General features: G+C 37.3%; 3 protein-coding genes and 1 long non-coding RNA gene across 11 annotated transcripts; 2 read left to right on the top strand and 2 right to left on the bottom strand.

Moving 5' to 3' along the window:
• Positions 1-325: 325 nt before the first annotated feature.
• LOC111269444 (uncharacterized) lies at positions 326-3,227 on the bottom strand. Of its 6 annotated transcripts, none has more exons than XR_002685768.2 (4): positions 2,626-3,227; positions 1,979-2,221; positions 1,377-1,595; positions 326-839 (listed from the first exon to the last, which is right to left on the bottom strand). It is a non-coding gene; the product is annotated as an uncharacterized LOC111269444 (long non-coding RNA). The 6 variants fall into 6 exon arrangements; XR_015314586.1 differs by having other exon boundaries at positions 3,015-3,227; XR_002685769.2 differs by having other exon boundaries at positions 1,979-2,218; positions 3,015-3,227.
• Positions 3,228-3,353: 126 nt separating this feature from the next.
• LOC111269443 (non-structural maintenance of chromosomes element 3 homolog) lies at positions 3,354-7,827 on the top strand. Its single transcript, XM_086972092.1, has 5 exons — positions 3,354-3,621; positions 4,065-4,203; positions 5,057-5,343; positions 5,779-5,883; positions 6,158-7,827. Exons 2-5 carry the CDS (start codon positions 4,069-4,071, stop codon positions 6,378-6,380), a joined length of 750 nt encoding a protein of 249 aa, XP_086828218.1. The 5' UTR covers positions 3,354-3,621; positions 4,065-4,068; the 3' UTR covers positions 6,381-7,827.
• A 1,917-nt stretch (positions 7,828-9,744) lies between these two features.
• LOC111269438 (uncharacterized) lies at positions 9,745-15,643 on the bottom strand. 2 transcript variants are annotated; one of them, XM_022849031.2, is made up of 2 exons: positions 13,883-15,643; positions 9,745-12,975 (listed from the first exon to the last, which is right to left on the bottom strand). In XM_022849031.2, exons 1-2 carry the CDS (start codon positions 15,052-15,054, stop codon positions 11,751-11,753), a joined length of 2,397 nt encoding a protein of 798 aa, XP_022704766.1. In that variant the 5' UTR covers positions 15,055-15,643; the 3' UTR covers positions 9,745-11,750. The 2 variants fall into 2 exon arrangements, with proteins under 2 accessions (XP_022704766.1, XP_022704767.1); XM_022849032.2 differs by having other exon boundaries at positions 9,745-12,948; positions 13,883-15,640.
• A 128-nt stretch (positions 15,644-15,771) lies between these two features.
• LOC111269440 (uncharacterized) lies at positions 15,772-20,709 on the top strand. 2 transcript variants are annotated; one of them, XM_022849036.2, is made up of 11 exons: positions 15,772-16,017; positions 16,464-16,556; positions 16,731-16,900; positions 17,091-17,332; positions 17,535-17,754; positions 18,055-18,244; positions 18,501-18,690; positions 18,844-19,083; positions 19,408-19,602; positions 19,848-19,923; positions 20,178-20,709. In XM_022849036.2, the coding sequence occupies exons 2-11, from the start codon at positions 16,480-16,482 to the stop codon at positions 20,318-20,320; spliced, it is 1,743 nt and encodes a 580-aa protein (XP_022704771.1). In that variant the 5' UTR covers positions 15,772-16,017; positions 16,464-16,479; the 3' UTR covers positions 20,321-20,709. The 2 variants fall into 2 exon arrangements, with proteins under 2 accessions (XP_022704771.1, XP_022704772.1); XM_022849037.2 differs by having other exon boundaries at positions 15,776-16,017; positions 17,535-17,571.
• The last annotated feature ends 4,899 nt before the right edge of the window (positions 20,710-25,608 follow it).

The following is a 25,608-nucleotide window of genomic DNA, read 5'->3' as shown; positions in this document are numbered from 1 at the left end:
ACTGCCAAACTAGTAATCTATCATAATGAATGTGAGGTATAGGTCAAGTAGCTACATTTTGTGTTAACTGGGCATAAAGGCAGCCTCATACGAATTACAAGGTAAGCATGTGAACGATAGTAGCCTACGTTATCGAAGATTTGAATATATATATATTCAGCCCGTTTATATTTGGCTAATGTCGAGATGTAGTACTACATATAATTTGACTTGCTTCGGTCTACAGATTCTCCATTACGTAACCTTCAATACTTTCGTTAAGATTGTTAAGCAACTAGAGTTTTGATCGAAACATCTTGAGTTACATAATTAATGAACACTCACATTTCTTCCGATTATGTTTCACATAGATTTTATTAACGACGATTTATCTAGCTTTCATGTGAAATTTTCGAAAGCATGGGTGTAATTGTAGCTAATTGCTTGAGTCGTGTTTTTTTCTGTCTTCTACGTTTGTGTCAGCTGTTTGTACTAGTAACTGTAACGTCAGATTTAGCAAGCTCGGTAAGTCGCACATATTCAAGTTATACAAGCACCGGTTTGTCGTTAGTTATTATTTCCCGGGATGTACACGGTTATTATGTAGTAATAGTCCATGAAACTTTATAGTACTGGTTTCCTAATACTACAATACTAATTTAAAAATGGATTCTTCAGCATTCAAACTTCAAACAACCTTGTAGCCTGGTGCACCAAAAATAAGTGTTATGCCCAGATAACTTGTTAATGCTATCTTCCTATGACATTAGACCTTACATTTAATAGTAAGCATTTGATTTCCATGGCGGTAATACCACTTTCTGTTATATTTAGTAGGCTCGTAGCTATCTCGAATGTGCCTGAAAATGCGGAACACGCGGATATGTAAAAAAAAACATCCTGCATTAAATAGGTAAAATGAAGTGTTTTGTTCACGTTTTTTACAACCTACTTCGCTGAACTTAGTTTCCATGAACTAAGCGACTCTAAACTTGTTAGACGTCTAATTAGTTATCGACTAGATACAGAGGTAATGAACACCAGTCAAGCCTCTTGCTAGTGAGCCGTTTATATGATATAGTAGTACTGTATACGCATGCAAAAATAGACTTTCACAATCAATATTTTTCCGTAAAAATTTGTAGCCGGTTTTTAAGTTAGTGTTCTATTGATGCCAATTTTAAATAATACGCTGAATTACATCATAAAAATTTAAAACGTGAGCGCATCCTCCTTGATCTAACAACATGATTTACATTGACAAATATAGAGTCTTGGTGTAGCCGAAATAAGAACGGTGAAATTGAATTAGTTCTCCTTTCATAGTATTCGAGCTTTTTACGTTATTGGGTTCTTATATCCATATTAGGATTGTAGGTCGTGGCTTCTTAACTTACATAAAATTGGGAAATGAAGCTGGTCTCTCATAATGGTCCAGCCCGACATGCAGGCGGAAACTGCGATAGAGACTATGAATCGGGCCTGCACCGCACGTGCGAACAAATTCTAGCATGTTTACCAACGCAATTGCGTAGATGATAAGCCGCGTTTTAAACAAAGCCATTGTAGATTTGTCAGACTTTGCAGCGAAGAACGGCCTCAGCTTATATCTACACCTAAAATACATAAATACATAAAATAAACAATATAGATAAAGCATCTATACCAAATAAAATTCAGTGGATCAGGCTTGCAAATAATCGATCCTAATATGACCTCCTATATATATATATGGATATAAAGCACCAAATAATATAAGCATTAAGGCCTAGAGTATCGTTAAAAAAACATGTCAGCTATACTAACTCGTTCAAGAAAATCATACCCCTACGAGCAGTCACAGATGTTCCAATAAGTGACGAAATAAAACCGTGCATTTAACGTCTTAAAAATTAAAGTTTTACACCTTTATACATTGACAGCGATTTAATTACAAATTTCGGGATTTTTCGGAAACCTAAATAATCTGTTTACCACAAAAGAACAGCTATAAACTTACGTGTAAATGCTATCAGCTGTGTTCACATTTGAACGTTACTTCACGAGCACCTTCGATGGCTTTCGCAGATTCGCAGTTACTGGCACAGTAGCGTTCGGTCATGGCTTTATTCGCTGGCTTCACGGCACACAGCCGTCGACATCAGCATACGTATATCGGTAAGCAAACTGGAACTCTTTCATCTGGTACGCAAATTTACCTAATGATAGTTCCCGCAACATTTACCACAGCCAAGCAAACCTGCTAATGACAAAATTAGTATGTGTGTTTTTATGATACCTTACTTGTAAAAGCAAAAATAAGTGAGATGAACTTATACTTTAAAGTACAACTCATTGCTTTTATCAGGTCGCAACTACCAAAATATGGATTTATCCCTATACTAACTAAACTTACAATTCGATCGACAAAAACCGATAAATATATCTACATACACATCTATAAATAAATATATATATATATATATATAGATGTACTTATCGGTAAAATCACCAAAACACAACCGTTAATTTCGCAATAATGTAAGCAGAACGGTGACATGCTTGGGATATAGTCTTGGATAAAGATTTTTATATGAAATTTGCTTGCTATATTTGTATAATACCTTACAAATCGGTATGTGGCGGAAAACATACGGCTTTACTCACAATCTTTTTGATTATTCCGTTAACAGTTATATAATCTTCGTGTCTCCTGTGAGATACTTTTGAATTACTTGAAGTTATATTTTAATAGATAGCACTGAGATTGGTAATTATGACAATACATGTTGTATTATACATCTGTCAATCCACATAACTATTTAGTTAAATACTTAAATAAAAATGTTCGGCAACTAAGTGGAGATTTAAGGAAGTCGTCCCTTTGACACGCTTCTCTTATTCATCACCCTGCTCAATTACATCTTGATTTGTGAAAACGAGGGCCAAACGTAGTCGCCCGAAAGAATGATTTAGCATGATTACACCTTAGAGCGGTTTTTATTTGTGTTATGGTATTTCTCTGCATGTCTGCGTTGAACAGTGTCTAGACATACAGCAAAGGGCTAGATTTGCTTGCTTTAACTAAACTGCAGCCAGTTGGATTTTATCATGCTATCGCTATACGGTGCGATTTTCAGTTCAATTAGAATAACTGCGTATCGTCATTTGCAAATGCTTGGAAAGTTCCAAATTTATATTTATGCTTCGTTTAATTCATCACTACTGGCTTTTACTAGCGCTTTCACTTCGATTTCGCTTTACATCATTTGAGAACGTAACAAAAACTTATTTTCTGCTACGGGAATGTTCCGTCTGCTATTTTCACAGGAAGACTCAAAACAAAAGGAGCTCGAAAGCAGACGCTCACCACCGGGGTCAAGCAATAGTAAATTAGCGCGGCAAATACCTATAACCATACAATTTTCTGGGGCTTACATGAAAAGGGAGAACGAAGTGAACTCGTGTAATGCTCCCCCAGTGATTGTGCTATTCTTCATTCAACTCTGCCGTTGTTCGATAGAATTCTTCGTTAAAATCGCTATTATCTCGATACACCTTATGCAACCTACATATTGTTGCAGAACCCTACCTAAATTGCTAATTATTATGCCCATGTTTTCGTTTTAATTCAGTGTAGCTTAAGTCAGCATTGTATAGAAGGTAAGCTTCTTTTTTAGTTGCTAGTTTTTTCGATGTTTACCTCGAGTGTTTGCATTAGACAAGCATCGCCAACATTGAGACGAATATTTTAATACTTTATTGTAAATATTAAAAAAATGTAATCAAAATCATAAGAGACTTCTATATAGCTTCATAACTATAAAATATTTGCTTCGCTCTGTTTTCCGATTTCTGGCTCTGAACAATATTACAATTGTATCGGCATTTCTAAAGTAGTAGTACAAAGTAGCGATGTATATCAGTTGTACGCTTGGTGCTCCAACTATTGGGTTGTTGCATCACTGTTGCTCTGTTGTTAATATTAGCTGACTGGGCTAACACATATTAAAACGTCTATTATATTAAATCTTCAATTAAAGATACGCAATGGCAACGAGCAGATACTTTAGAATTTCAAATACTAACTGTACTGTTATCATAAGGAAAATGTCTCAAGCATATTCACAGGACGTTCCCATCGATATGGAGGCAATTGCGTCTAATCTAGCGCATTATGTACTGATCCAGGAAAGGACGCAATTTGGAGTAAAGCGAGCTGACATTGTAGAAAAGATACTTCAGGTAATTAGAAACTTGTGGGAGGACCACGAATGTAATGCAAATAACAAGACACGGAAGTAAAAACTAAGCTTTTTGGTGTGATGCGGTGATTTTAATGAACCAGTATACACACAGCGACCACAGAATGGTACATAAAGAAAAACCGTTTTGCTTGTTTCAGGTAGTCATACACATAGTCGAAATCTGAGTATCATCTGTTTGGTAACAGTGGAATTGATAATTTAGTGTTTCTAAATAGATTTTTTCATTTGACCTTGCACTCTTAGAATTCCTTCGAAATCATCAGAATGTATCGGTCAGGTAACAGACAATATTTGGGTACCAAGCTTACATGGATATATGGTTGTTTTAAAGATGGATTGTACTACATGAATGCTGTTTTTTTCTGGAAGTAAGAAAAAATGTTGATGTGTATTATTACAATGCTATACTCTTTTTCGTATATCCTATACAAAATCGATAAAATTGCTTTACGGTTAATAATATGAAAGATTCTTGATTATTATTAGACTTCTGGTGGATAGCATGTGAGATTTGTGAAGTTATGGTAGAATGATATATATATATATATATATATATATATAACAAGAACAGTGAATTAAGGGTGGAGCAGTTTTACTGTAAGTTGACTGACACCAACTATGAAATTTATATAGTATGAGTTATTGTTGTATCGTTGTATAATAAATGTGTTAATTTAATTAAATTAAAATTTACATACAAATACTGAGATTTGAAGAGGCCGATGTGGCATTCTACCACTACAATCTACACTGACAAGTTTTCCTTCCATTCGAGATGTTAAGCATTCAAGGGTGTTGCAAAGCGTTCATTACTTTTCCAATTGTTTCAGGGGAACGCCCGTCTATTGCGGGAAGCCGTCGACAATGCTAGCAGATTGTTGGAAGACACCATTGGTTATCAAATTCGCGAAGTGCCTGGAAAGCGTCTTTACATCGTCGTGAACTCGCTAGACTTGACTGGCCTGGAAGAGCACCTATCCCAGGACGAACAATGCGAGCATGTGAGGGGCTTAATATGTATTATATTAAGTCTTATTCTGATGAATATTGGCGAGACGCTCGCCGAGACCGATCTATGGAACTTCCTTCGAGAAATCAACATCGACCACGATGACAAGTATGGTTGCTGCCTCCATTGTGATGCTCGCATACACTATCTTCTATTTCTATGGATTCAGTTCGCTTTGCGAACTTCGACAATAGATTCATTTGATAGGACCTGTGTTAATAGAGGTTCGTCAAGGAAATGGCCTATTTGAAAGCCGAAATACTTTACAATTTTAAGCAAAGGTCCGTATTATTATTTCGGCCCCAAGAAAATCGTCGATTTTGTACATTGAAAAGGCGTTTGAAGTTTACTCGCGACAGAAATTGATATTCGTCGTCGTCTTTGAAGATGTTCTCTTCTTCACTAATACTCATCTTTTTTTTCCATTTTTTGCACTATTTTCGAATAGTGATGTTCCGCGCAAGAGGGTTCAGGCATCAGGATAATAGAGTTTCATAATAGGTATGCCGAACAAGTATAACATGCGTGAATGATTATTTACAGAAAGCATCCTGTATTTGGTGACATCGAAAAGCTGATAAAAGTCACTTTTGTAAAACAACATTACCTCGAACACGTGAAGAAAAAAGACGGTCCCGGAGAATTCTCGTAAGTATTCTAGTTTGTATTGCGTCATGCATAAACAATGTAATATCCTTCATGCCTAGAACTGGAAATTCGAATGAAAAGCAAAAGGCGATGCCAAAAAACGGGAAAGGTAGGAATAATGGCAACATGATGAGAAAATGAAGTACGCAATTAACTCACTTTTTCTTGTAGACTAAGAGCAACTGCATCCATTTTTACGGCAGGATCTCGTTTGATAGTAAGTCTAATAATAGCGTTCATAGCAGTTGTTTTTCATTGCTTTTTTTCTTATTAGATGGGGCTACCGAGCTCAATACGAATTCAAGCCGATGGAAATCTTGAAGTTTGTAGCCGATGTCTACAGTGATGGGAAATCTCCCAGAGATTTCACCATGGCTTACAAGCGAATCTCCGAAAAAGAGAAGCAAAGTAAGCGGATATCTGATCAGAAGAACCAAACAAGAGATTTCGTAGACAATTCCAGAATGCGAACCTCAGTAACTAGATCAGGAAGCTAAACATTAAAAGGCAAAAATAGTTCTGATAACGACCAAGATACTCTAATTGTTGTTCACTAATAATAACGATCGAGGCTGTGAAAACAGGAGAGCTTTTTGTACATTTGTTTATACAATTGTATAATATTTAATGGGAAAGGAACGTTTGGAACGAATAGACCCGGTGTTTGCATTTAGAAAAGCTATTGTTATATGGCTATTCCCCAATACGTATTTGTAGTAAAGTTGCTAGTCTTTTGCAATAGTTGCTGGACGAAAAAGTTGACACAGTACGTTAATTCAGAAGTGTTTTACCATGCTCATACTATATGTTGTGTAAGGTACGCTAACACTGGCTTGAATCGCTGTGACAGCAAGCTTAACACTAAATTTACTGACACTGATATACCTATCAGCCGCGCCCGGTAAAAAGTATAGGTTCTACTTTTTTTTTTTTATAAATAAACCTAAACTTCTTATGGCGTGGAGTAGGTCAGTGACAATGTGATAATGTGTAAATATCTGAACTTCTAAAAAAACTAAACGTTTCTATTTACCGTTAGCGGTAGGTTTAAGGTATTGGACATATGCACAGAGTAAAACCCAAACCCGGTCATTTCTTTTTCATTATGTATATGACATGTTCAGTAGTTCTATTGCTGCGATGGGAAGCAGGTTTTACTTCAGAATCTATAGCAATGGCTGTGTTTCTTATTTTCCCGTCACTACCGCGACTTCTATTCACCCAAAGTTCCACACATTATATTATAAACTCGTTTCATTTATTTATACATTTATTTATATGCTTCGCGTACACTGCACCGATCGTGCAATGTACGCGAAACATGTTATGATGGAAAGTACAAGGACTTTCCATCATAACATGTTCATCATCTACGGTCGATGCTCATGCTCCAATTATAACTGATTGTTTCGGGGTGAAGCCAGCTATACGATAAAACATTACAGATATTATGTAAATGAGTGGTTAAAACATGATCATTTATGATTGAATACGTTCTCAGTAGCGTCAGAACATAGGAAGCTGACTCCATATGAGTAACACTCTGTGAATAACACGCAAAAGTCGCAGAAGTTCAGTCTGGCACTAATGCAATTGGTGGCGCATAGGATTTATGATTTTCATATACCCATGGAGCCTTCACTGGGTGTATAAATCTCACAGTAATATGTGATATAGATTTATCATTTTTATAGTACAGTACTTACCTAACCAGAAGAAATCCACACACTAACAGCCCCTTTTAAAGCATTGAATCTATTATAGTGTCAGCCATATTAATCCTGTAAATCCTTTTTTACAGTGTGCTATCTGGGATACTTATATTGACTGTTATAAAACTTTCATTTTTTAGAAATGCTGCGAATGAAATAAATAAGTATTTGTGTAACACAAAATTTTTTTATAATAATCTTTTGTGAATAAAATGTAGTCTGCATCTTTAAACTACAACGTCGTTCTTACATTCGTTCTACACGATAAGGTTAGCTTTATCCTATTATTAAATAATCATTTTGACGCTTGACCATATTCATACATGTATGACATTAGGGACTGCGTAATAGTGTACAGCGCCATAATGAACAATATTTACCTCTTTCGTACACACGATTTGTACTACACACACACACCGTGCGCTATTCAACCTTATACCCTATAACTTTTCCTAATCAGACAAAGTGAGTTCGTACCTGTCGAGTCTTAACTCAAAAACCGTAAAAGCTGCTCTATCACCATGTTCCTCTATCCCTGGTACTATCTTGTGGTCCTCTATCTTGCCTCAGTAGATTTTTCACGGATGTTTTTCTGTCTATTTCAGTGCATTGACTCTGTTCTTTTACTCACTTAGTTATCTTGCTGTGTTTTCGCATTGTCTTCTTTAGCGGTTTAACCATATTGTTTCGCAGTTCAATCGTAGCAAGATAACGGAAAAAAACTTAAAAATATATTCCAAATTCATGTTGGTCACCTTGGAGTCCTGTTGCAGGTATCCCTCTCTCCAGTGTAAATCTCTAGCGTTCATTAATGTACAATTAAGTTATTGGAATACAGTTAGCGAGCTGTCTCCCTGCACTTATTCTGCGGTCTCATGGTAAAGCAAATCCTAATTTCCAAAATTCCATATACGTATTAGACTCCCCAAGAAGCCAAGCACGTTGGCGATATAAAAGCATCGAGTGTTTAGAAATCTTCAACGACTCCTTTGAGAAAACGTCATATTTAGCCCATAGACGGAAATGAGAAAGATAACTCGATACCTATCGTGAAGAGGTCAGTAAGGTGTTCATCTTCTACGTTTAGATAATTTACAAATTTTAACCGCTGCGAAGGTTTTTGCTTGAAAAAGTGATTTTCTCTTGGTGTACATTGAAATGTATGAGGAACACTGTAGTATTTGTGTTGTTTACTATAGTCTTTCACATAGAACCAATCCTATCCGCAAGAAAATAGAAAAATCGTCAAAGCTGTTTTGCAGATGCTTCGGTCACATATACTTATATATGGGGCTCGATTTAAATTCTGACAAAACCCGGCTAATTCATTCTAAAACAAGACACTACTATCATCACATCGGAGGCAAATGAATATTAGCGAATACCAATTAGTATTCAATGCAACCGCGCTGGACAAGCATTCACCGAAGAGAGACCGATTACGCTTTAAGCTATCATACAAGTCAAACAGATTGTTTTTAAAGACACAAAAGCGAAAACATTTTCTTGCTTTCCTCTTAAGTATAAGCTATATAATCTCTTCAATTCTTCTCCAGGGACAAAATCTTGATTGTTGATGCAGATATCGGTGCGAAATCTAATCGCCGATTCACGCATATTTCTATCTTGACGAGAAAGATTTCTTAGATGTGGTTATGTCACAAGGCGCATAAACTAGTGTTGACGGCGTATTATAGCTGTACCTCTTTTACAAAGGCAAAACTATTTTAAGACCAGTAAAATACTGTATAAACGGTAGCAAAACCGTTGAAAGACACTGTATTTAATGAAATATCATGAAGCTTTCGACGCAAAAAATTATTAGATCTGATATTTGATAATCTAAGCCTTTTCGTTCGTAGACACACTTTTAAACAGCTTACGGTATAAAGCGAAGCGGATTGTGTGTAGTTTATATGAGCGAAACGTCAACGAGTCTAGACATGGCAGGATCGCATTACTCGTGATTACTCTAACAACTTTTAGCTTAAACTCACTAGTACAAGACTTGTTATACCAAAATTTACATACATTCATATATGTCCATCATATATAAGATTTTGTACTGACTGAAAATTAGGTTACGAATTAGTTCTAATACTCTTATTATTGATAGCATCATTATCATCGACTCGTTTAAAGGTGCGCATTTAGCTTTTCATCATTGGAATTTTTGCCTTTATTTACTGCTTTCTTTTTATACCATTAATATAATTGTCCAATACTCTCATGGCATATTCTTACATCGACTACAAATACATACGTTCAAGCAGTCGATATCCCTCTTTTATGACCAGCGTAATCATCATCCGATATAATCATTATTATTGTTTGCATCGTTTATCATTCTTCAGTTTTCACTTGACTGTGCATTTCTTTTTATGCAGTCAGTGACTAAGTTTGTCAGTAAGCTAATTATAATATAGGAATTACTATAATACTTTATTAAATATATATATATACCTAATGTAATCGGCATGATAATGGTGGCAGTAAAAACACGTTTACACTATTCTACCACCTATTAAGTTTAACAACGAAAAAAAACAAACACAAACAAGAAATACACACGGGTAAATTATGATTAAGAAAAACATAGGATGTCTCTTTTTCTTATTATTAACTTTTAAATAGAAAAAGAATAGTGCAACCGGGTTGCAGTGTTGAATTAATCGACTTCATTTCTTTCGTTCTTTCTGTCTGTTATTTACAAACATTTATTATTACTTCTACCATTTCTTACGTTTATTTATCCATCATGCTTTAGCTTTACTTTCCTCGATTGTGTTGTAACTTTTTCGGTTTTCCGTTATTCACATGTGCGACTCGATGTATATCGTATGTCGTACGTTGTTGCTTCCGTCCACTTCATCTTACTACTATTATTATTCCGTATTCTCTTGATGAGTAACAATAGTAGCAGTATTATATCGCGCAATGAATCGTCATTTTTAGCAGTATGTCTATAATAAAAATAATCATTAGGTGAAAGCGCACAATTGATCGCTTAACATTTTGCGTAGGCTTTCTACGTTCGCAAAAGGACGTGTTTTCTTAATGTTATCTGATATAATTAGTTACTATTATGGCCGAGACCTCGCCCTTTAGGCCATTATTCGTATTAGCAGCAGCAAATGTGTTTATACATCGACAATATAATGTCTATATGTTTATATGTTATCTAGTATCGACCACGGTCATCTCTAGAAATAACCGATTGTTACATCTCTTTCTATCGTTTCTTTTCCGTTATACTAGTTTAGACCAGTTTAAAGGATAACTACACAATTGCAATGCTGATATTAATAGTAATATTAATAGTAAACGTAATAGAATTGTTCTAATCTAGTGAATACGTTTTGCTGTTATTATACTAATTAACAGAAATTGTCTTCTCTTTGGGCGGTGTCGCTCAGCCTTTCGAGCAAATGTTGGGCAACGCGCACCGTCCACAGTCTTCGCTTTTCTCTCACTTTCTATTTTAATATTTTATAATGAATTTTTCGTATCTAATACCGACGACTGGTCAAACTGGAAGCAATACACTATAGTTGGCCATATATATGGTTAACTTGCCTGTCGGATGCTTGAGTGTACGTGTTTATGTGTTGCGAAAATGTTGCCTGAGACAGTGGGCACATGTTACGTAATAAGGGAACTCTGACACTTCCTTTGTAAAAATTCGATGTGTCTTCTACCTTCAGCTGACTTCGGCTTAACATTAGTTTTCCTTGTTTTTTCTGTTGTTTATTTAGCTCAGCTAGCCTTGTGCACCTTGCATACGTTCTTTACTTTTCGTTAGCTTTCTCGCTCACCCATTTCTCTGCCTTCACCGTTCTTCATCGCTCATTTTCATATAACATCATATTTCAGTAATCATAATCATTATTTTCAGAGGTCCGACTGTTCAAACGAGTTTTCGAGGCTATAATTGAAGGAAAACACACAACTCTTACGGGTTAAAGAAATAGCTACAAACCGATTTGAATTGTCCTCATTTTTTGGAGAAGACAGAAATAGAGAAGATGGGTAACGATCAAACAACCTATTTCTCATGAAGTCGAACACCATATGGTTTAGAGATTGGCATGTTCGCATGCATATAGATGCAGAGATACATGAATTTTTTTTTCATAGACTTTAACGAACTATTTATCAAGCCACTTGCACATTATACTCGGCTAGCTTTCCAGTTAACATGCTGCCGAACTTTCCACGGAGTACCCATTCTCCGACTTCATCGCCGGCTGTACTATGCTTTGTTATGCATTTTTGTAGGCGAGCAATCTCATCGGGGACACATCCGCGCAAGATGTCTTCAATGATGTCGAACTTGTCAACGAACACCGAGTCTCCCAAGGGTTTCTGCTTTAACAGAATTAGCTCGAGATTCTCAATGATCGAGCACAGCATCTGAAGACACTGCTCACGATAGCCGCCCAGTCGCCACAACGCTGCTAAACTACGTAACACTAGCACCCGACCCTTGCGCAGTGACAGGACATTATCCGGCGAGGGACCGAGTCGTTTGACGAGGTCTTGTGCCGCAATTAGCTTCTCCTCGTGCGAGGTTAGCACCTCAGGATCTTCGAGTTTTAGCAACAGGCTAAACGACTTCTCGGTGTCCATAAGCAATTTGCGGAACAACAATAGATCCGTGTTGGCAGGCACCGTACGGCCGTCGCCATCGTCCAGCTTGCGTGACCCTGCCATGTCGAGGATTTTTTTAGGCGCGTGCGCCGTTACCGTGTGTAGTTTACCAAGCGAGTTTTCGAACTGCTGAGGCTCATGAGGTCGGTCCGGTGTACGCTCGTAACGCTGGGTCAGCAACTTGTTTCGGCAGACAGCTTTACCCTGACTGCGCCGTTTCATATACTCGAGATAGTAATAGTCCTGCTCGTGGGGTGCTTGCATGTTGAGAGACATCATCTGAACGCGAATGACAAATTCTTTTTCCTTTTCGGTCATTAGACCAGCGTAGGGATCATCGCTGCGTGTACTTCTTGTCGCTTTGTTAGCATCCTGCTCCTGTTGGTATTCGTGAACAGCGTCAAATCCGAATGTCTCTACATCTCGCGTATTGTAACGTCGTTGGCCGCCGCCTCCACCTGTCAAGTTCCAGTCTGGCAATCGACCATCGTCATGACGCCGCAAGCTAACTCGATACGATTCCCTAAAATTCATGAATTTAAGTGGGACGTTTGGCTGATGGAATGCGGGCCTCTGGAAGTGCGCAGGTGGTGGGTATATTGGCGGCTGGGCTGACCATTTGTTATGATGAAGATTATGATTCATCTCCCAGGGTGGGGGTCGCGGAACTGCAGGATCAGGAAAGCCGTAATGGTCGTGAACTCTGTAAAAGAAGACGAAGAGTAACAAGCTAATGCAGGTTAAGTCGAAATTGGCTTTACAGTTTACAGGGAGAGGAATCATATATATACTTTAAATTTGCAGGCCATGTTGTTATAATCAATTTCTTAGCAAAATTATCCCAACATACGGGAAAGAAACAAAAATTTTTGCCTATAGTTTTATCTAAAAATTATATTTTTAAACTAGTATGAAGAGAAATTTATAACAGTGCACTGAATTCGTCGAACCAGCTATAAATGTCTCTACCTGCCTGTTGGTTCGTTCTTCTGGGGGTTGGTAGGACTCATCCTAGGAGGTATTACACCTTACATTTAGTTGATTATTATAATATTGGAAATAAGCTTTTAATTCTTATGAATAAATTTTTACATTTCCTTGTCGCAACCACACTGCTCGAGCGGCATAACTGGCGCAACAGGCACGAGTCGGTAGCTGCGGAAAAACCTGAATGCTGCGGCTTGCCCTCAACTAACGTTTTACAAACGATAAAAGTACAACAAGATAATGTGTTGACCGAAGCCGTTTTTCAACAATTACAACAGGTGGTTAGGCCGAGTCATGCTTCTCTCATTATTCAACTTCTGGCACAACGTATCCATCGCTCAGCTAGCTACACTTGTATATAATATAATCATCGACCAATTATCGTTATCTATCAATAAAACGAAATAAAAACCAGCACCTCAGTGCATATTCAGAAAATCGTTGAGAAAAATTTACCACTCTCGATAGGAACTTATATTTACGTAAACAGCGCTTTTAGAAATTTATGCCCTTCAAAAGCTTCACGTAAAAACCATATGTGAAAGCTGCTGATGCTAACACAAACACTAGTGTTTTTCTTTCAAAACAGATATTCGATTATAATGGGATGGGAAGACTTCGATTTACGGTAGCAGTAGTATTTATCATACCGGTAGTTTCGATGTTGCTCCAAATGGGAAGCTGGTTGCTGCTGATGCTGTGGTTGCGCCGATGATAATGGATGGAGCTGCGGAGCTTGTAGTTGTGACTGCGATTTCTTATTATAATCCAGGTCACCAATCTGATTCGATTGGTTGGAATGGTGCGGACGTTGAGGATGACCCATTGTGACGCCAGCAGCTGAGGGAGCATGGGCATGAAGAGACTGACCTGGTGGCGGTATCATCTGTAGGGGACCGGTGGGAAATGGTGCCTGTTGTTGTTGCGGTCTCAAAATTCGATACTGGCTGACCGACGGGGGACGTTGAAGCTCTTGTTGTTGTCCCTGGGGGGGGACTTGTGATAATTGTTGCTGTTGCGGCGGTTGCTGCGATTGTTGCTGCTGCTGTTGCCGGGCGAGAATAGCTCTCCGACTTTCTTGTACCATCTCTTTCTCTAACTCCCCAAGCGTCTTCATTCGCCGTCCCTGACTCTGAGGGGCTCGCGAAGCTTGCAACATTTGCTGTTCAAGTTGTTCGGCGCTGACTGCGGGACAGCCAATTATCGATGGAAACGGCGATCCTGATCCGAATGGTGATACTGCCGTTGGAGGTCGCGGCACGACGACGCCCGCCGGCGGCTGAGAGTGCCCTAATTGTCCACCGACAGGAACTGGAGGACCGCTCATGGGGGCCGGATGCGGCGGTCCGGTTGGTATGAGGCCACCGGCCAATACCGAGCCGCCGGTACCGAGTGCCGTAGGTCGGCTGAAGAATCCATTGAATCCAGGTGGACATGCGTCACCGCTCGGAGATCGCTGCGAACTTCCTCCCAGATAATCTCCACTGATTACGCCGCTGTTGTTGCCAACGCCTAGGATGCTGGCCGCATTGGTACTACTATTAGTACTGTTAAAGGTTGTGTGACCGGCCGAAGGTAAGTGGCCATGACCATTGGTAGCAGCCTCGTCATCGAGTCCCAACTGCAGAATTGACGTGGTAACGATGTCCTCGATATGTTGGGCGTTGTGATGGCGTTTGATCGTTTCCTCGAGTTGGGCGGCGAGAACGTTATGATTCTCTTCCCAAGCGTCGTCAGCCTCGGCCCCGCCGAATGTCTCATCATTCAGCGCGTCGTACTCGTCCTCCTTGAGTTCATCGTCAACGCATAGGGTCGATTCCATTCCAGCGTCCCCACCTAATAGCAGCTCGCCCACACCTTCCCGCTGGGCATATGACACGAAACACACGAAATCAACCACCACTTCGCTGTAGCGTTCTTTGGCACTTTGTTGCTTCCTGATCTGAGAACGCGTCGTTGTTCTGGCCGACGTTAATAAGCGACAAAAATGACATCGGAGCTATTACTACCACACCAACATATTACTATATCTCCGGGTTCGACGCTTTTGTTTTGATTCTCCAGCGGTGCTCTCGTTGTGTATTAAGAACTGAGAGTGACATTAAGCCTCTATCGGCGCACCACCACGATCATCACAAGACTCTAGCTCAGACTTTAGCGTCTGCTCAATTGTCCATGTTTGCTAGAATCATCCCCCAATATGCGTATCGGTTAGGGGCTTCTTTCTCTTCTTTGGCCGCAACGGCATTGGTAAAGTTTTCACGACGCAATATGGAAACTTCACTGGATACAGGGCAACAAATACTACAAGACAGACAAAAAAGAAAAGCTTTTTGGTTTACTTTTGAGTTCAAGTTCAAAGTGACACGCACAGTGATGAAAGTTATCGAAACAGACGAACATTTAATAAAGCCCGCGTATTTTCAAATATACGGAGATTCTTTGTTTTTGGCAATTTATTTTTATAAACGTCTCCTCGCTTCATATGTTCCTGATGCGCAAGCAGTTTTGATTATCCTAATTGCACTTCTAAGTACACAATTTCTAGTGTTTCAATTGAATTATCAGAATCAGCCAAAGAAGCGCGTGAAAAAGTCCTAACTAGACTCTGCCAAATATTTGAGCAAAGTAGATGTTTGGCGTGGCGCCCGTGTGTCGCTCACCTCACTAAACAATAATATTAGGACATGTGACGGCTATCGCGTGCAGTAATCATCGTGGAAACTGTGTTTTTACTATTTCATTAGAGAAGTAACCTTAAGTAGGCGCAGTCAACATAATAAGTGTATGTATATTTTTACAGCTATATATATATATATATAAATTTAACGCGTAGCAGATAGATATTGGTGACAAGTAACCTTTTTGTGACTATTGAATTTGAAAAAGAAATCGAAACTAATTACCACGTGAATGTATTTGCATTTTTATAATTTGAAAGGGTTCATTAGCAATGTACAATACGGTGAAGTAGAGAGTAGTTCGTTTTATGTTAGTACGCCTTATGAAATTCTGTTTTCCTATTTTGGTGGCTAAATAATTAGATAGAAAATACCCTGAACTTTTAGCTAAAACACCCTCACCTTTTTGAGAATATCCTTAAGTTGGTCTGTATTGCGCTTATTTTTTGACGATGAATAGGACATCATTATTGCTCTCTCTTATTTCTATAATTGATTGACATTGAGCTTCATAAGCGCATTACTTTAATTTTACATTATGATTTTGCAGGCCGTCGTTATTAAATATGCAGCGCCGAGGAAGCCAAGGTAGCAAACGCTTTCGTCGAGGGACATCTCAAAACGTTATGTTCTATGAAGACAGGTATAATATTGGGTACATACTAAGCATTTTAAGTTGAGCCATTTGATAATTCATACCCTCTATATGTTTTCGTGAGAGGGGAAATTCACCCCTGCTATTGATTTATACCTGTGTATGTTACTACTTACCCGTTTTCTTTATATTACTTAAGAGTTAGCATTACTTAACTTTTAGGCGAAGCTCGAAGCGGTCATTTGGCAATTGTGAGAGTCATGGGCAAAATGACTTAAAGCGTTTTAAAGAAGATCATGAACATGTCCATCCCGATCTGATTGAAGTGAAAAACTTTCTTTCACAGATGAAAGCACACTGGAAAACTCAGAAAATGAATAAAGATGAAGAAGGTTAGTAAGCATAAAAAAATATTGCAGGGTAGTATTGGCATGGGTGATTCTCGTCCCCCATTATTTGGAGAAGTGCTATAGCATCTTTAACAGGAACCATTTAATAGTCCACACATTTAGTTATTCAATATATGTAATTAAATTAAATAAATACATTCCTGCAGTAATTTGTTGTTTATACTTGCTTTAGATATTATGATAGCAAACGTTCTCAAACAAACGCTTGCCAAAGAAGCTCTTCTAGCGAAAAGTGAGTCATATCATCTTAACTCCAACGTGGCAGAATTTTTGACTCGGAGTCGCGAATTAGCCGTGATTGCACGTTTTATGCGTGCTTTCAACATCGAAAAAACTCCTCCTCAGCACAAGACTATTAAGATTTTTGAAGCTCTGATGGATTCCGTTCTCGACTATTTCCGCTCACCTGAAAAGGTAAATTGAAAGGACTTGGTGAATAACAAAACAGCTGCCAATTTGGACAATGATATAGTCGACCACTACCATGCATGATCAAAGAAACATTACCGAACGCTTACCTTTAGAATATTAAGATAGCCGTGTTTATACAAATATGGTTATCACATCGTCTAAAGATGTGTTATTTATTAATTATTCCCTAAATGTAACATTTCAGTTTGTATCGACGTACGAAAGCGACGAGGAAAATGAAGGTAACGATAATCCTTCAGTAGACTATAAGACAATCTTTTGTACATGGCTTCATTGTCTTGGATTGTTCATTGTCGATAATATCGAACGTTACTTCTACGAGGAGACAATATTCACTCAACGAATACTATGTGCGCTATGTGGGAAAAAATTTCTTAAAGATCTACACGGAGAAGTTGAAAAAGGTGGTTCTTCACTTTTCGTTTGATAATATAATACTAAAGTATTCATTTCATCGTTGTGTTTATCAAAATGGGTCAAACTTTTTTTGTTTTAAATAATTTTTTTTTGTCTTTTTCCGCTTGCAGCTCTGGAAATTGAAATATTAATGTAGTACTGTATCAGATCATAATGTTATTATGTCTAATAGACTAAACGAGTTGTTTTTGGTATATTTTGGATGTCCACAGTCAGTATCTGGAATTAGTCATTACATATATATATCTTTATATATATATATATATTTATTATATATCTTTCTTCAGAAACGACGGTTATGTCCGACCAGATTACTGATCTTCGGGACCGTTACTTTACGTTTCTAACAACTGAGGCTGAACTGGAAACCCTGATATGCCACCACAAAGCGCGATTCGTTATTTCCCTTTCAGTAACTCTCGCGGCAGCTCTTGAGATCAAGAAAGTCATTAAAAAATTCGTCAAACACATATTCGGGTAACTTTTTCATCGCAGTTAAATCTTTATTAGATATATTTATGTTTTACTTATTATTTATTTATTAGATATATTTTTTTTAGATATATTAGATATATATTTATGCAAAAAATGCATGCATGGTGTGCATTTATTTTACTGTGTTCACTATGGCCTTTTAAAGCAACCTAATCCTTAGTACGCATTACTGAATTACGCCTTAAGGAATAAAGCGCGATCCTTAATCAATTAATTAATTTCCTAACTCTGAGATTAGGAATGATGCCGAACGTATGCTGACGAATGCGGATTCATTTATCGTTGTAGCCTCGGTCCTTCGACACGCAGGAAAGTTTGGCCTGTCAAAAAAATGCATTACTAAAGTTCTACAATTCGTTGACAAAATCTCGCAGACCAATCCAGGCATTATCAGTGGAATGTTTGAAGCACTTGAAGATAAAGATGAGGTAGGTAATAGCTAATTTAAACGGAAGTTGTCCTTGAAGAATAAATAAATTACAATTAAAAAATCAAAAGCTCCAACTCAGTATATACTGCATTTACGTAGAGCTTGTTTTAGTGTTTTTAAGGCGGTTATTATAAAACATCTCATTTGTTAGTTTGTAGAGATATACGATAAGCTGGCAAATAAATGGACCTTCGAGCTGCTGACGAAGAACGGTTCAGTGGCAAAAGCATGTGCACGGTTCGACATAAAACAGAGTGACTATTCGGATAAGCTTTTTGCTGCAATGACAGAAAGAGAAGGCGGATCCGAGCAAAACTTTATATTTCTTATCAGAAATCTCAGCTTGGGACCCATGTTCAAGGTCATTTGCAATTTCAAAGCTCAGCAAAAGGTATAACGTCGTTAGAACCAACTGATTATTTGATCTTCTTTAAGGCCTCACCCTTACGAGTTTTTTAGTAGGGAAAAGCGTTAGAGTAATTATTGAAAAGATTTCTCATAAAATAACAAAACGCATTTAAATGTAGTAAATTTTTTAGTGAATATGAGTGGCAACAAAGTAGACGAACGGGAAGTACGGCATATTATGCTTATATTATAGGTTTTCACATAAGTTGTATTTTTTTCATAACACATATAGGTGAAATCAAAATAAACAGTTTATTTTACAAGCCGCGTAAGCGAAATGACGAGAATACCATGTGTGTCTTTACAGGTTTTGAGAGCACTGGACGATTTGTCTGCCCAGGAACTATTTAATTTAGCTTGTAGTTCACACGTTCATTTGCTCGAAGCTGTAGTGGCAAGCGAAACAATTGGTGAAAAAGTTAAACTTAAGATGCTTTCCAGACTCGTTGAAAAATCTGTAGAATTAGCGGTTGATAAGTTTGGCAGCCGACTCCTAGATGCGGTAAGCAACTGGTACTTACTTTCTGCTTCGATCATTCTGCGGTCTGATTAGTCCGATCAATTCACACAAAATACTAATAGCCCGAAATTGTTTCTTGCTTAGCTGTGTGTTCCAGCGTAAGGCTTGGATTTACGAAATTAATTTATTTTTCAAATTTTTGTAAGGTGACTTTTAAAACTGTAGATATTTGGTCGGATTTATTATTAAATATCTTCTGTAATAGCATAATATCCCTTTGTTATTAGGTGATGATCAACTGTCAGGTAAAAACAATCAGGGTGATCGCCGCGGAGTTGATAAAACACAAAAAGACACTACTGGGTGAGTTATAATTTGTTAGTTTTAGTGATTGACGTGAGTTCCATAATAAGTTTTAAGATTGTTGAAGAAAAGTATATTACTTAAAAAAGACATAACATTTTTCATTTGGACGTCTTAGACGGTCGTTCTATAGTAATTCAACAATCTGTATCACTGAAGTGTTCGTCTGTGAAGTATAATTTTACAGTATTTATTTGCTTAAACCGACTTCTAGCTTAAATGTATTTTGCCATTATTTTCAATTATATATGCAGGCGATCGAATCGGCAAGTTCATTTTTCTTCACTGGGGACTCAATTATTTTGAGGACAATAATAAGGATGCCTGGAATAATGTTATTTCAAACAGCAAATATCGGAAACGACAGAAACTTCTATCAGTACTCTCCAGCGTATAGAGGAAAAACACGTTCTGTTCTCCATAAATCACCAATATCTTACAGTAGGACTGTTGAAGTCCTTGATGACTGCTTAATATAAATCTGTAAAAAAATGTTTTCTACTAAGCTGTATGAATTTATTAAACATGAGTACATTAAAACATATCCGTTGGATCATTGTTTCTTGTATATAGTTATTTCGTAAATTGTATATAAACCAGTATACACGTTAAATGTAAATGTTGTTTGTTGTATATGCATTAAAGGTTATTCAAGACTGAAAATAGCAATAAAGGATACGTATAGTTGAAGTTGAGTTCGAAAAAGGCATTATTTGCTATTGCAAGGGTTTTTCATAGAGTTATGTCTCGTGTTGAAATAAAATTACTTTACTTATAAAATTTAAACTTCATCTATTGTTACTTATTCGATCCGCTTCGAGACTTTCCCAATGTATTAAAACAGTTGTCGATTAGTGTAATATTACTAGTAATACTAGATATGGGGGCACTACCACAAACTAGATGCAGAGGCCAGAAGCTGTCTTCATAGCTTCAGAAGTGGGCCTTTTTTAAAACTGAATTTTTAACTATGTCAAAAAATTTAAAAAATCTGTTTTAAAATCAATCGGTATAAATGCAATATTCACTTAATGGTGGAGAAAATGACAACACTGTATGAATGTATCAATTTTTTAATAGAGCAATTTAAAATTAGCTCATTATGTCAGCTGTATTAATAGATACTCTAGATTTCATGCATTCCATATTATCTTCTGTACTATACAACCGCGCTGGTTCTTTAACTGAATGATTTTCTTTGTCTAGTTTTGGCCAATAGAATTAGTCCTAGTAATATTTGATCATAGCTTCGCATAACTGTAAATATTCGTTAGGGTGTTGATGCCTTTATTGGAGGAACTATCATGCAAAGATGTGCCTTCCCTTTGTTCATGAACGCATGCATCTGTGTTGAGTGCATATACGCATAAAAAGCAGTCAGTCACACAACATGTTTGAAACAACATACTAACATGCCAAAAACATTTTTGATGGACAGTAGTTAAAGAAAGCTTTCGATGAAATAATAGTAGGTGGAGGAACCTATTGAATCAATAAAGACATGCCTTAGGCATTCGTGATAGATAACACATTCTGTAGTTAGAGCATCTATAAAGTTTTGAACGACCATCATAACAAAGTTATCAGTGAATTCGGTGATTTATCATACGCATCTTTAAGCTCACATAACCTCGAATATTCTAGCGAGGTCATGGTGATAAGCAAGAGATCAAAATTAATTTAGATAAAGATTAGCCGAAAATCAAAGTATGTCTATATGATATATCTATGGAACATCCACATGCCTGTTCACTTTCACCTGAATATTGTCACACGAACCGTTTTGTATTTTTTTTTTATTTTTCCACTGGTACCATAATAATGTCACCTATATTTTAATAGAGATAGATAATCAGATACATCTTTGCGAATGTCGATAGGCTCATTTTCGACGGATGTATGTTTTCAATGTACATGCCATTCGTTTTGTTCACGACTCTAATCCAAGCCTAAACCATTTACAAACCCATGTCATATCACTTGAATGCTTCTTTTTGAGCGCCTTTTAATAATGATATGAGCTAGCCAACTTGTTCAAATTGAGATTTCTTGTACTCCAGCTCAATCACGCATCACATAATGACCCAGGAGATTTAAATCTGGGATGTTAAACGGCCATAAGCGTTATATGCTTTTCTTATGTTCTGTTGCTTAGCCAATGGATTCTGTGCGAATTTGTTTGTATAAGCTGGTGCGTTATCCCGCTGGCGACGCATGGTTTGCTATTACTCAACAAAGCGGTGCTACGGTTTCATTTTCTTCAACTATACAGTTTTACACACAGAATATATATACAGTATTGTTTATAGGTTTATATAAAAAATAGCCACACAAGTTTATCTGTTAACGAATAGACCATTCTGCGAAAATAATGGCGGCACGATGTCTCCTTTACTACATAAAACACTAAATGCGGACACTGGTTTAGTTTTACACACAATGAAGCATCTGGATCGTTAGGCAAGCCAGCAGTCGCTCCTTTGATAGCTTTTTAACAGAGAATATTTTTTTATTGCTGCTACTTCACTGAAAAAAGTCAAGAGAAACTGATTTTCGTCCTCAGGGGCTTTTTGCATCATTTTGATGACGTAACCTTACGCTTGTTTCTGAAGTATTCATTTAAATAGTTTGGGCAATTTAGTAGTAGGGCAAGTAGATTTAACGCCAGAAAGTATTGTCAGAAATTAGTTTTTAATACATGTGTATCTTTATTTTTGATAGTTTTTACTTCTTGACTTATGAGAATAAGTTCTCTTTGACATCCATATCTTTGAGACATGGCATACCATGAACTTCAAGCAACTAAAAAGGTTTTTCGGTCAAAATAGTTCAGCATGCAGACATTGTACAATAACCGATCCTTGCTCATATGCGGAAGATCTGAGAAAAAAATTTCTACCTTCAATACAACAAGACTAAGGCTTCGGTTTAAAAAAGGCTCTCTTTATGAAATGCGACAGGTGAACACGTATCGGTGAAGTGTGTCCTATTGCTAGCGCTCTGTACATTGTTTTCGTTATAGCGGTATCCTTATATAATAGGCAATACAAACGCGTCAAAAAGTTTGATATTGTGCGTTCCCATTGAGTTACGTTACTGCTGTTCAATATCATGAAGCGCCTCGCGCTTATTTAACCTTCCCAATGACTTTCCTTTTAAATATTTCATATCATTTAATTTACGACGTCGGCACTTGTTGTCGAACTTTGTGCCCCTTAAGTTAGAAGGAGGCTTACGTGAGGTCTCTTCCATTTTTCAATAATTCAGCCTCTTATCCCCGTCTCATGTTCAAAGAAGACCAAGCATAGTCGTGCTTCTATCACCCCCAGTCGACTAAATCGTTTGAAGTCTGCCACAGAAAAATCTTCTAGACGTTTCCATAGGTCCCTGGCTTCAGCCACTTTCACTGGCACCAAAGTCACCTGTTGCATGGAATTAAATTTGTCAGGCATTGGTTTTCCTAGAGCAAGGTTTTTGCTAGGTATTCTTAAATAATTAACTAACCTAATACTTCTACCTCTTTGTGTTTTATATTCAATTTCAAATGAAGAAAATTATTATATTAAATTTATACATTCAGAAACTTTTTTGGGTTGGCATTTTATGAAAGCAATGCTAACATATATCTTAGTATTCTTTTAGATATACTCATATTATTATATTCATGCATTTGCACGTCTATGTATGGTGTATTATGTTGCTTACCATCTATTCGAACCAATTTTATTACTGTAAAACCGTAATATTATTGTAAACTTTCAAACGAATGTAGCAGAAGCAGAATTGATACCTCTTGCCACAAATACCTACACTCCTTGTTTAACAAAACGAGCTGAATTAGTTATTTGTAAACAATAGTTACCGATGAATGCGAAATCTAGGATAAAACATGCTTCTAAGTCAACAGATTATGCCCAGGATAATAATAATTCATTAGTCAGTCTTTGATCCTACTATGCATTTGGTGTCTGGTGAAAATAAGAAATATTCGTTAACTATTTAGCTGCTGGGTGACTGGACGGTTTCCCGCAGTTTTATAAATACTAGTAAGTTCACAAGCGTTTCAGTGCAAGTTTTTTCACCGATAAGTATAGAATGGTGATTGAAACTTACCCCAAAGAAAGTGAATGTTAAATGCAATGGTACCCGCTAGCGTTCTGCCTGATTTCGTTCACATGTATCAAAGCTTACCCGCTCCTTCGTAAGTAAAGTTTTTAAAATGCTAAGACGATGATTTTTTTCTGGACATGTGATAAGTAACTGTTAGCTAGATCGGTTCCTTAAAGCTGATATTCGTTGGCCACTTCTTGCTAAATCATGACGAAAGGTACACCGCGCTCCCTTTTGTCATTGAGCCCGCTATGGATACTCCGTTTTGCATTGTCCAGAATTGCACTATTTCGCTATTACCTAAATATTAAATTGGTTTTAATATTTTGTAAATGTTATATTTTTCTGTACTTTTGAAATTGTTATTAACAATCGGTGTGCCTTGGTACACTGCTTGGCATTCGTCCAGCTTTTAATAGCTTATATGATGCTTCGTTTAAAACTTGCCGAAAACAACCTAGTAACACCAATTCTCAGTCCTTAAGACCTACCTCTATTTGAAAAATCTAGATGTCCTATTGACTTGAAAGTTTCGTTTCTATCGTACGTTATTTAGAAAGCGTTTAGTTAGTTTCATTGTAAATTGTGCATGTAAACTTGTATTCGAAATAGCGCGTAGCAGTAGATTTACACACTCCCGCGTATAACATTGTTATTCCCTGAAAGTAAAGGCAGCTATATTTATAGGATGTGCCACTTATATGAGGCTTTAGCAGTTACCGAACGCACAATCTAAAGAATGGGCAGCGTATTTCACGAAAAAAGGTTTCAAGGCTCTCATCAGCCCGCTGCTGAGGCCACGTTTAATAATTGATAGCAATGTTTATGAGTGAAAACTAGCATTTTATGCTAGACAAGGTCCGGTTATTATCGGCGAGAGATTATTTTCTATGTGTTATCAAACACGTTCGGATCCATCTATATGCTAAAAGATATGTGCATCAACCTTCAAGGTGTCTCCGCAAATGTAAGGTGTACCACTTTCAAGGACGTGATCAACAATAAGGTTATGGATTAAATATTATACAAGCTATAATCTTTCGCTAAGTAGTTTTCCAGCGATGGTTGGTGCTCATCTCGTACCAGTGCCTGTACAACGAGCTGGAACCAAGATGTTCTATCTCATTCGTCATATAGACTCATCGTTGCTATGATAGACTGTCTCCCATTCCACTTCTTATGAAATGTACTACAGTAATATGCCTTAGAGATGAGCGATCTGTTTTTCTTCAAAGTGAGATGAAAAAGTTGAACAGACACCCTCCTTTATTAAAGGATTCAGCGCGTTTAAACGTAATTCGAGTTTGTTTTATGAGACTAATATGGTGAGAAGGGCTGATCGTAAAACGTATGAGATGCGTACGTATACTCGATAAATAACCGTGTTTACTCTATAAGTAAGACAGTTCTTTTTAATGTTCATCTGGCGTTCCCATTTTAATAGGGCTTAGCTTATTTAAATTTGAGCGTGGAGAGTTTGCTTTGTTTCCTGGGGCAATGCCTTATAGTGTGCATGACTACCAAACGTTTGCTCCCATCTCCCATCCGCAGAAGATTTCAAAATTGGCGCCCTTT

The sequence above is a fragment of the Varroa jacobsoni genome, unplaced genomic scaffold (genome assembly GCF_002532875.2).
Source record: "Varroa jacobsoni isolate VJ856 unplaced genomic scaffold, vjacob_1.0 scaffold_1386, whole genome shotgun sequence".
In the NCBI taxonomy this organism is placed as follows: domain Eukaryota; kingdom Metazoa; phylum Arthropoda; class Arachnida; order Mesostigmata; family Varroidae; genus Varroa; species Varroa jacobsoni.
The sequence above is the reverse complement of the archived record's forward strand: the minus strand, read 5'-3'. Positions and strand labels throughout refer to the sequence as shown.

Coding starts and splice junctions, on each gene's coding strand:
- LOC111269438 (XM_022849031.2), bottom strand. CDS start 15,054: ATGGAATCGACCCTATGCGTTGACGATGAACTCAAGGAGGACGAGTAC. Junction 12,976..13,882: donor GAGCAACATCGAAACTACCG/GTATGATAAATA, acceptor AACCTGCATTAG/CTTGTTACTCTTCGTCTTCT.
- LOC111269443 (XM_086972092.1), top strand. CDS start 4,069: ATGTCTCAAGCATATTCACAGGACGTTCCCATCGATATGGAGGCAATT. Junction 5,344..5,778: donor AACATCGACCACGATGACAA/GTATGGTTGCTG, acceptor GATTATTTACAG/AAAGCATCCTGTATTTGGTG. Junction 5,884..6,157: donor GACGGTCCCGGAGAATTCTC/GTAAGTATTCTA, acceptor TTTTCTTATTAG/ATGGGGCTACCGAGCTCAAT.
- LOC111269440 (XM_022849036.2), top strand. CDS start 16,480: ATGCAGCGCCGAGGAAGCCAAGGTAGCAAACGCTTTCGTCGAGGGACA. Junction 16,557..16,730: donor GTTATGTTCTATGAAGACAG/GTATAATATTGG, acceptor CTTAACTTTTAG/GCGAAGCTCGAAGCGGTCAT. Junction 19,924..20,177: donor ACACAAAAAGACACTACTGG/GTGAGTTATAAT, acceptor TTATATATGCAG/GCGATCGAATCGGCAAGTTC.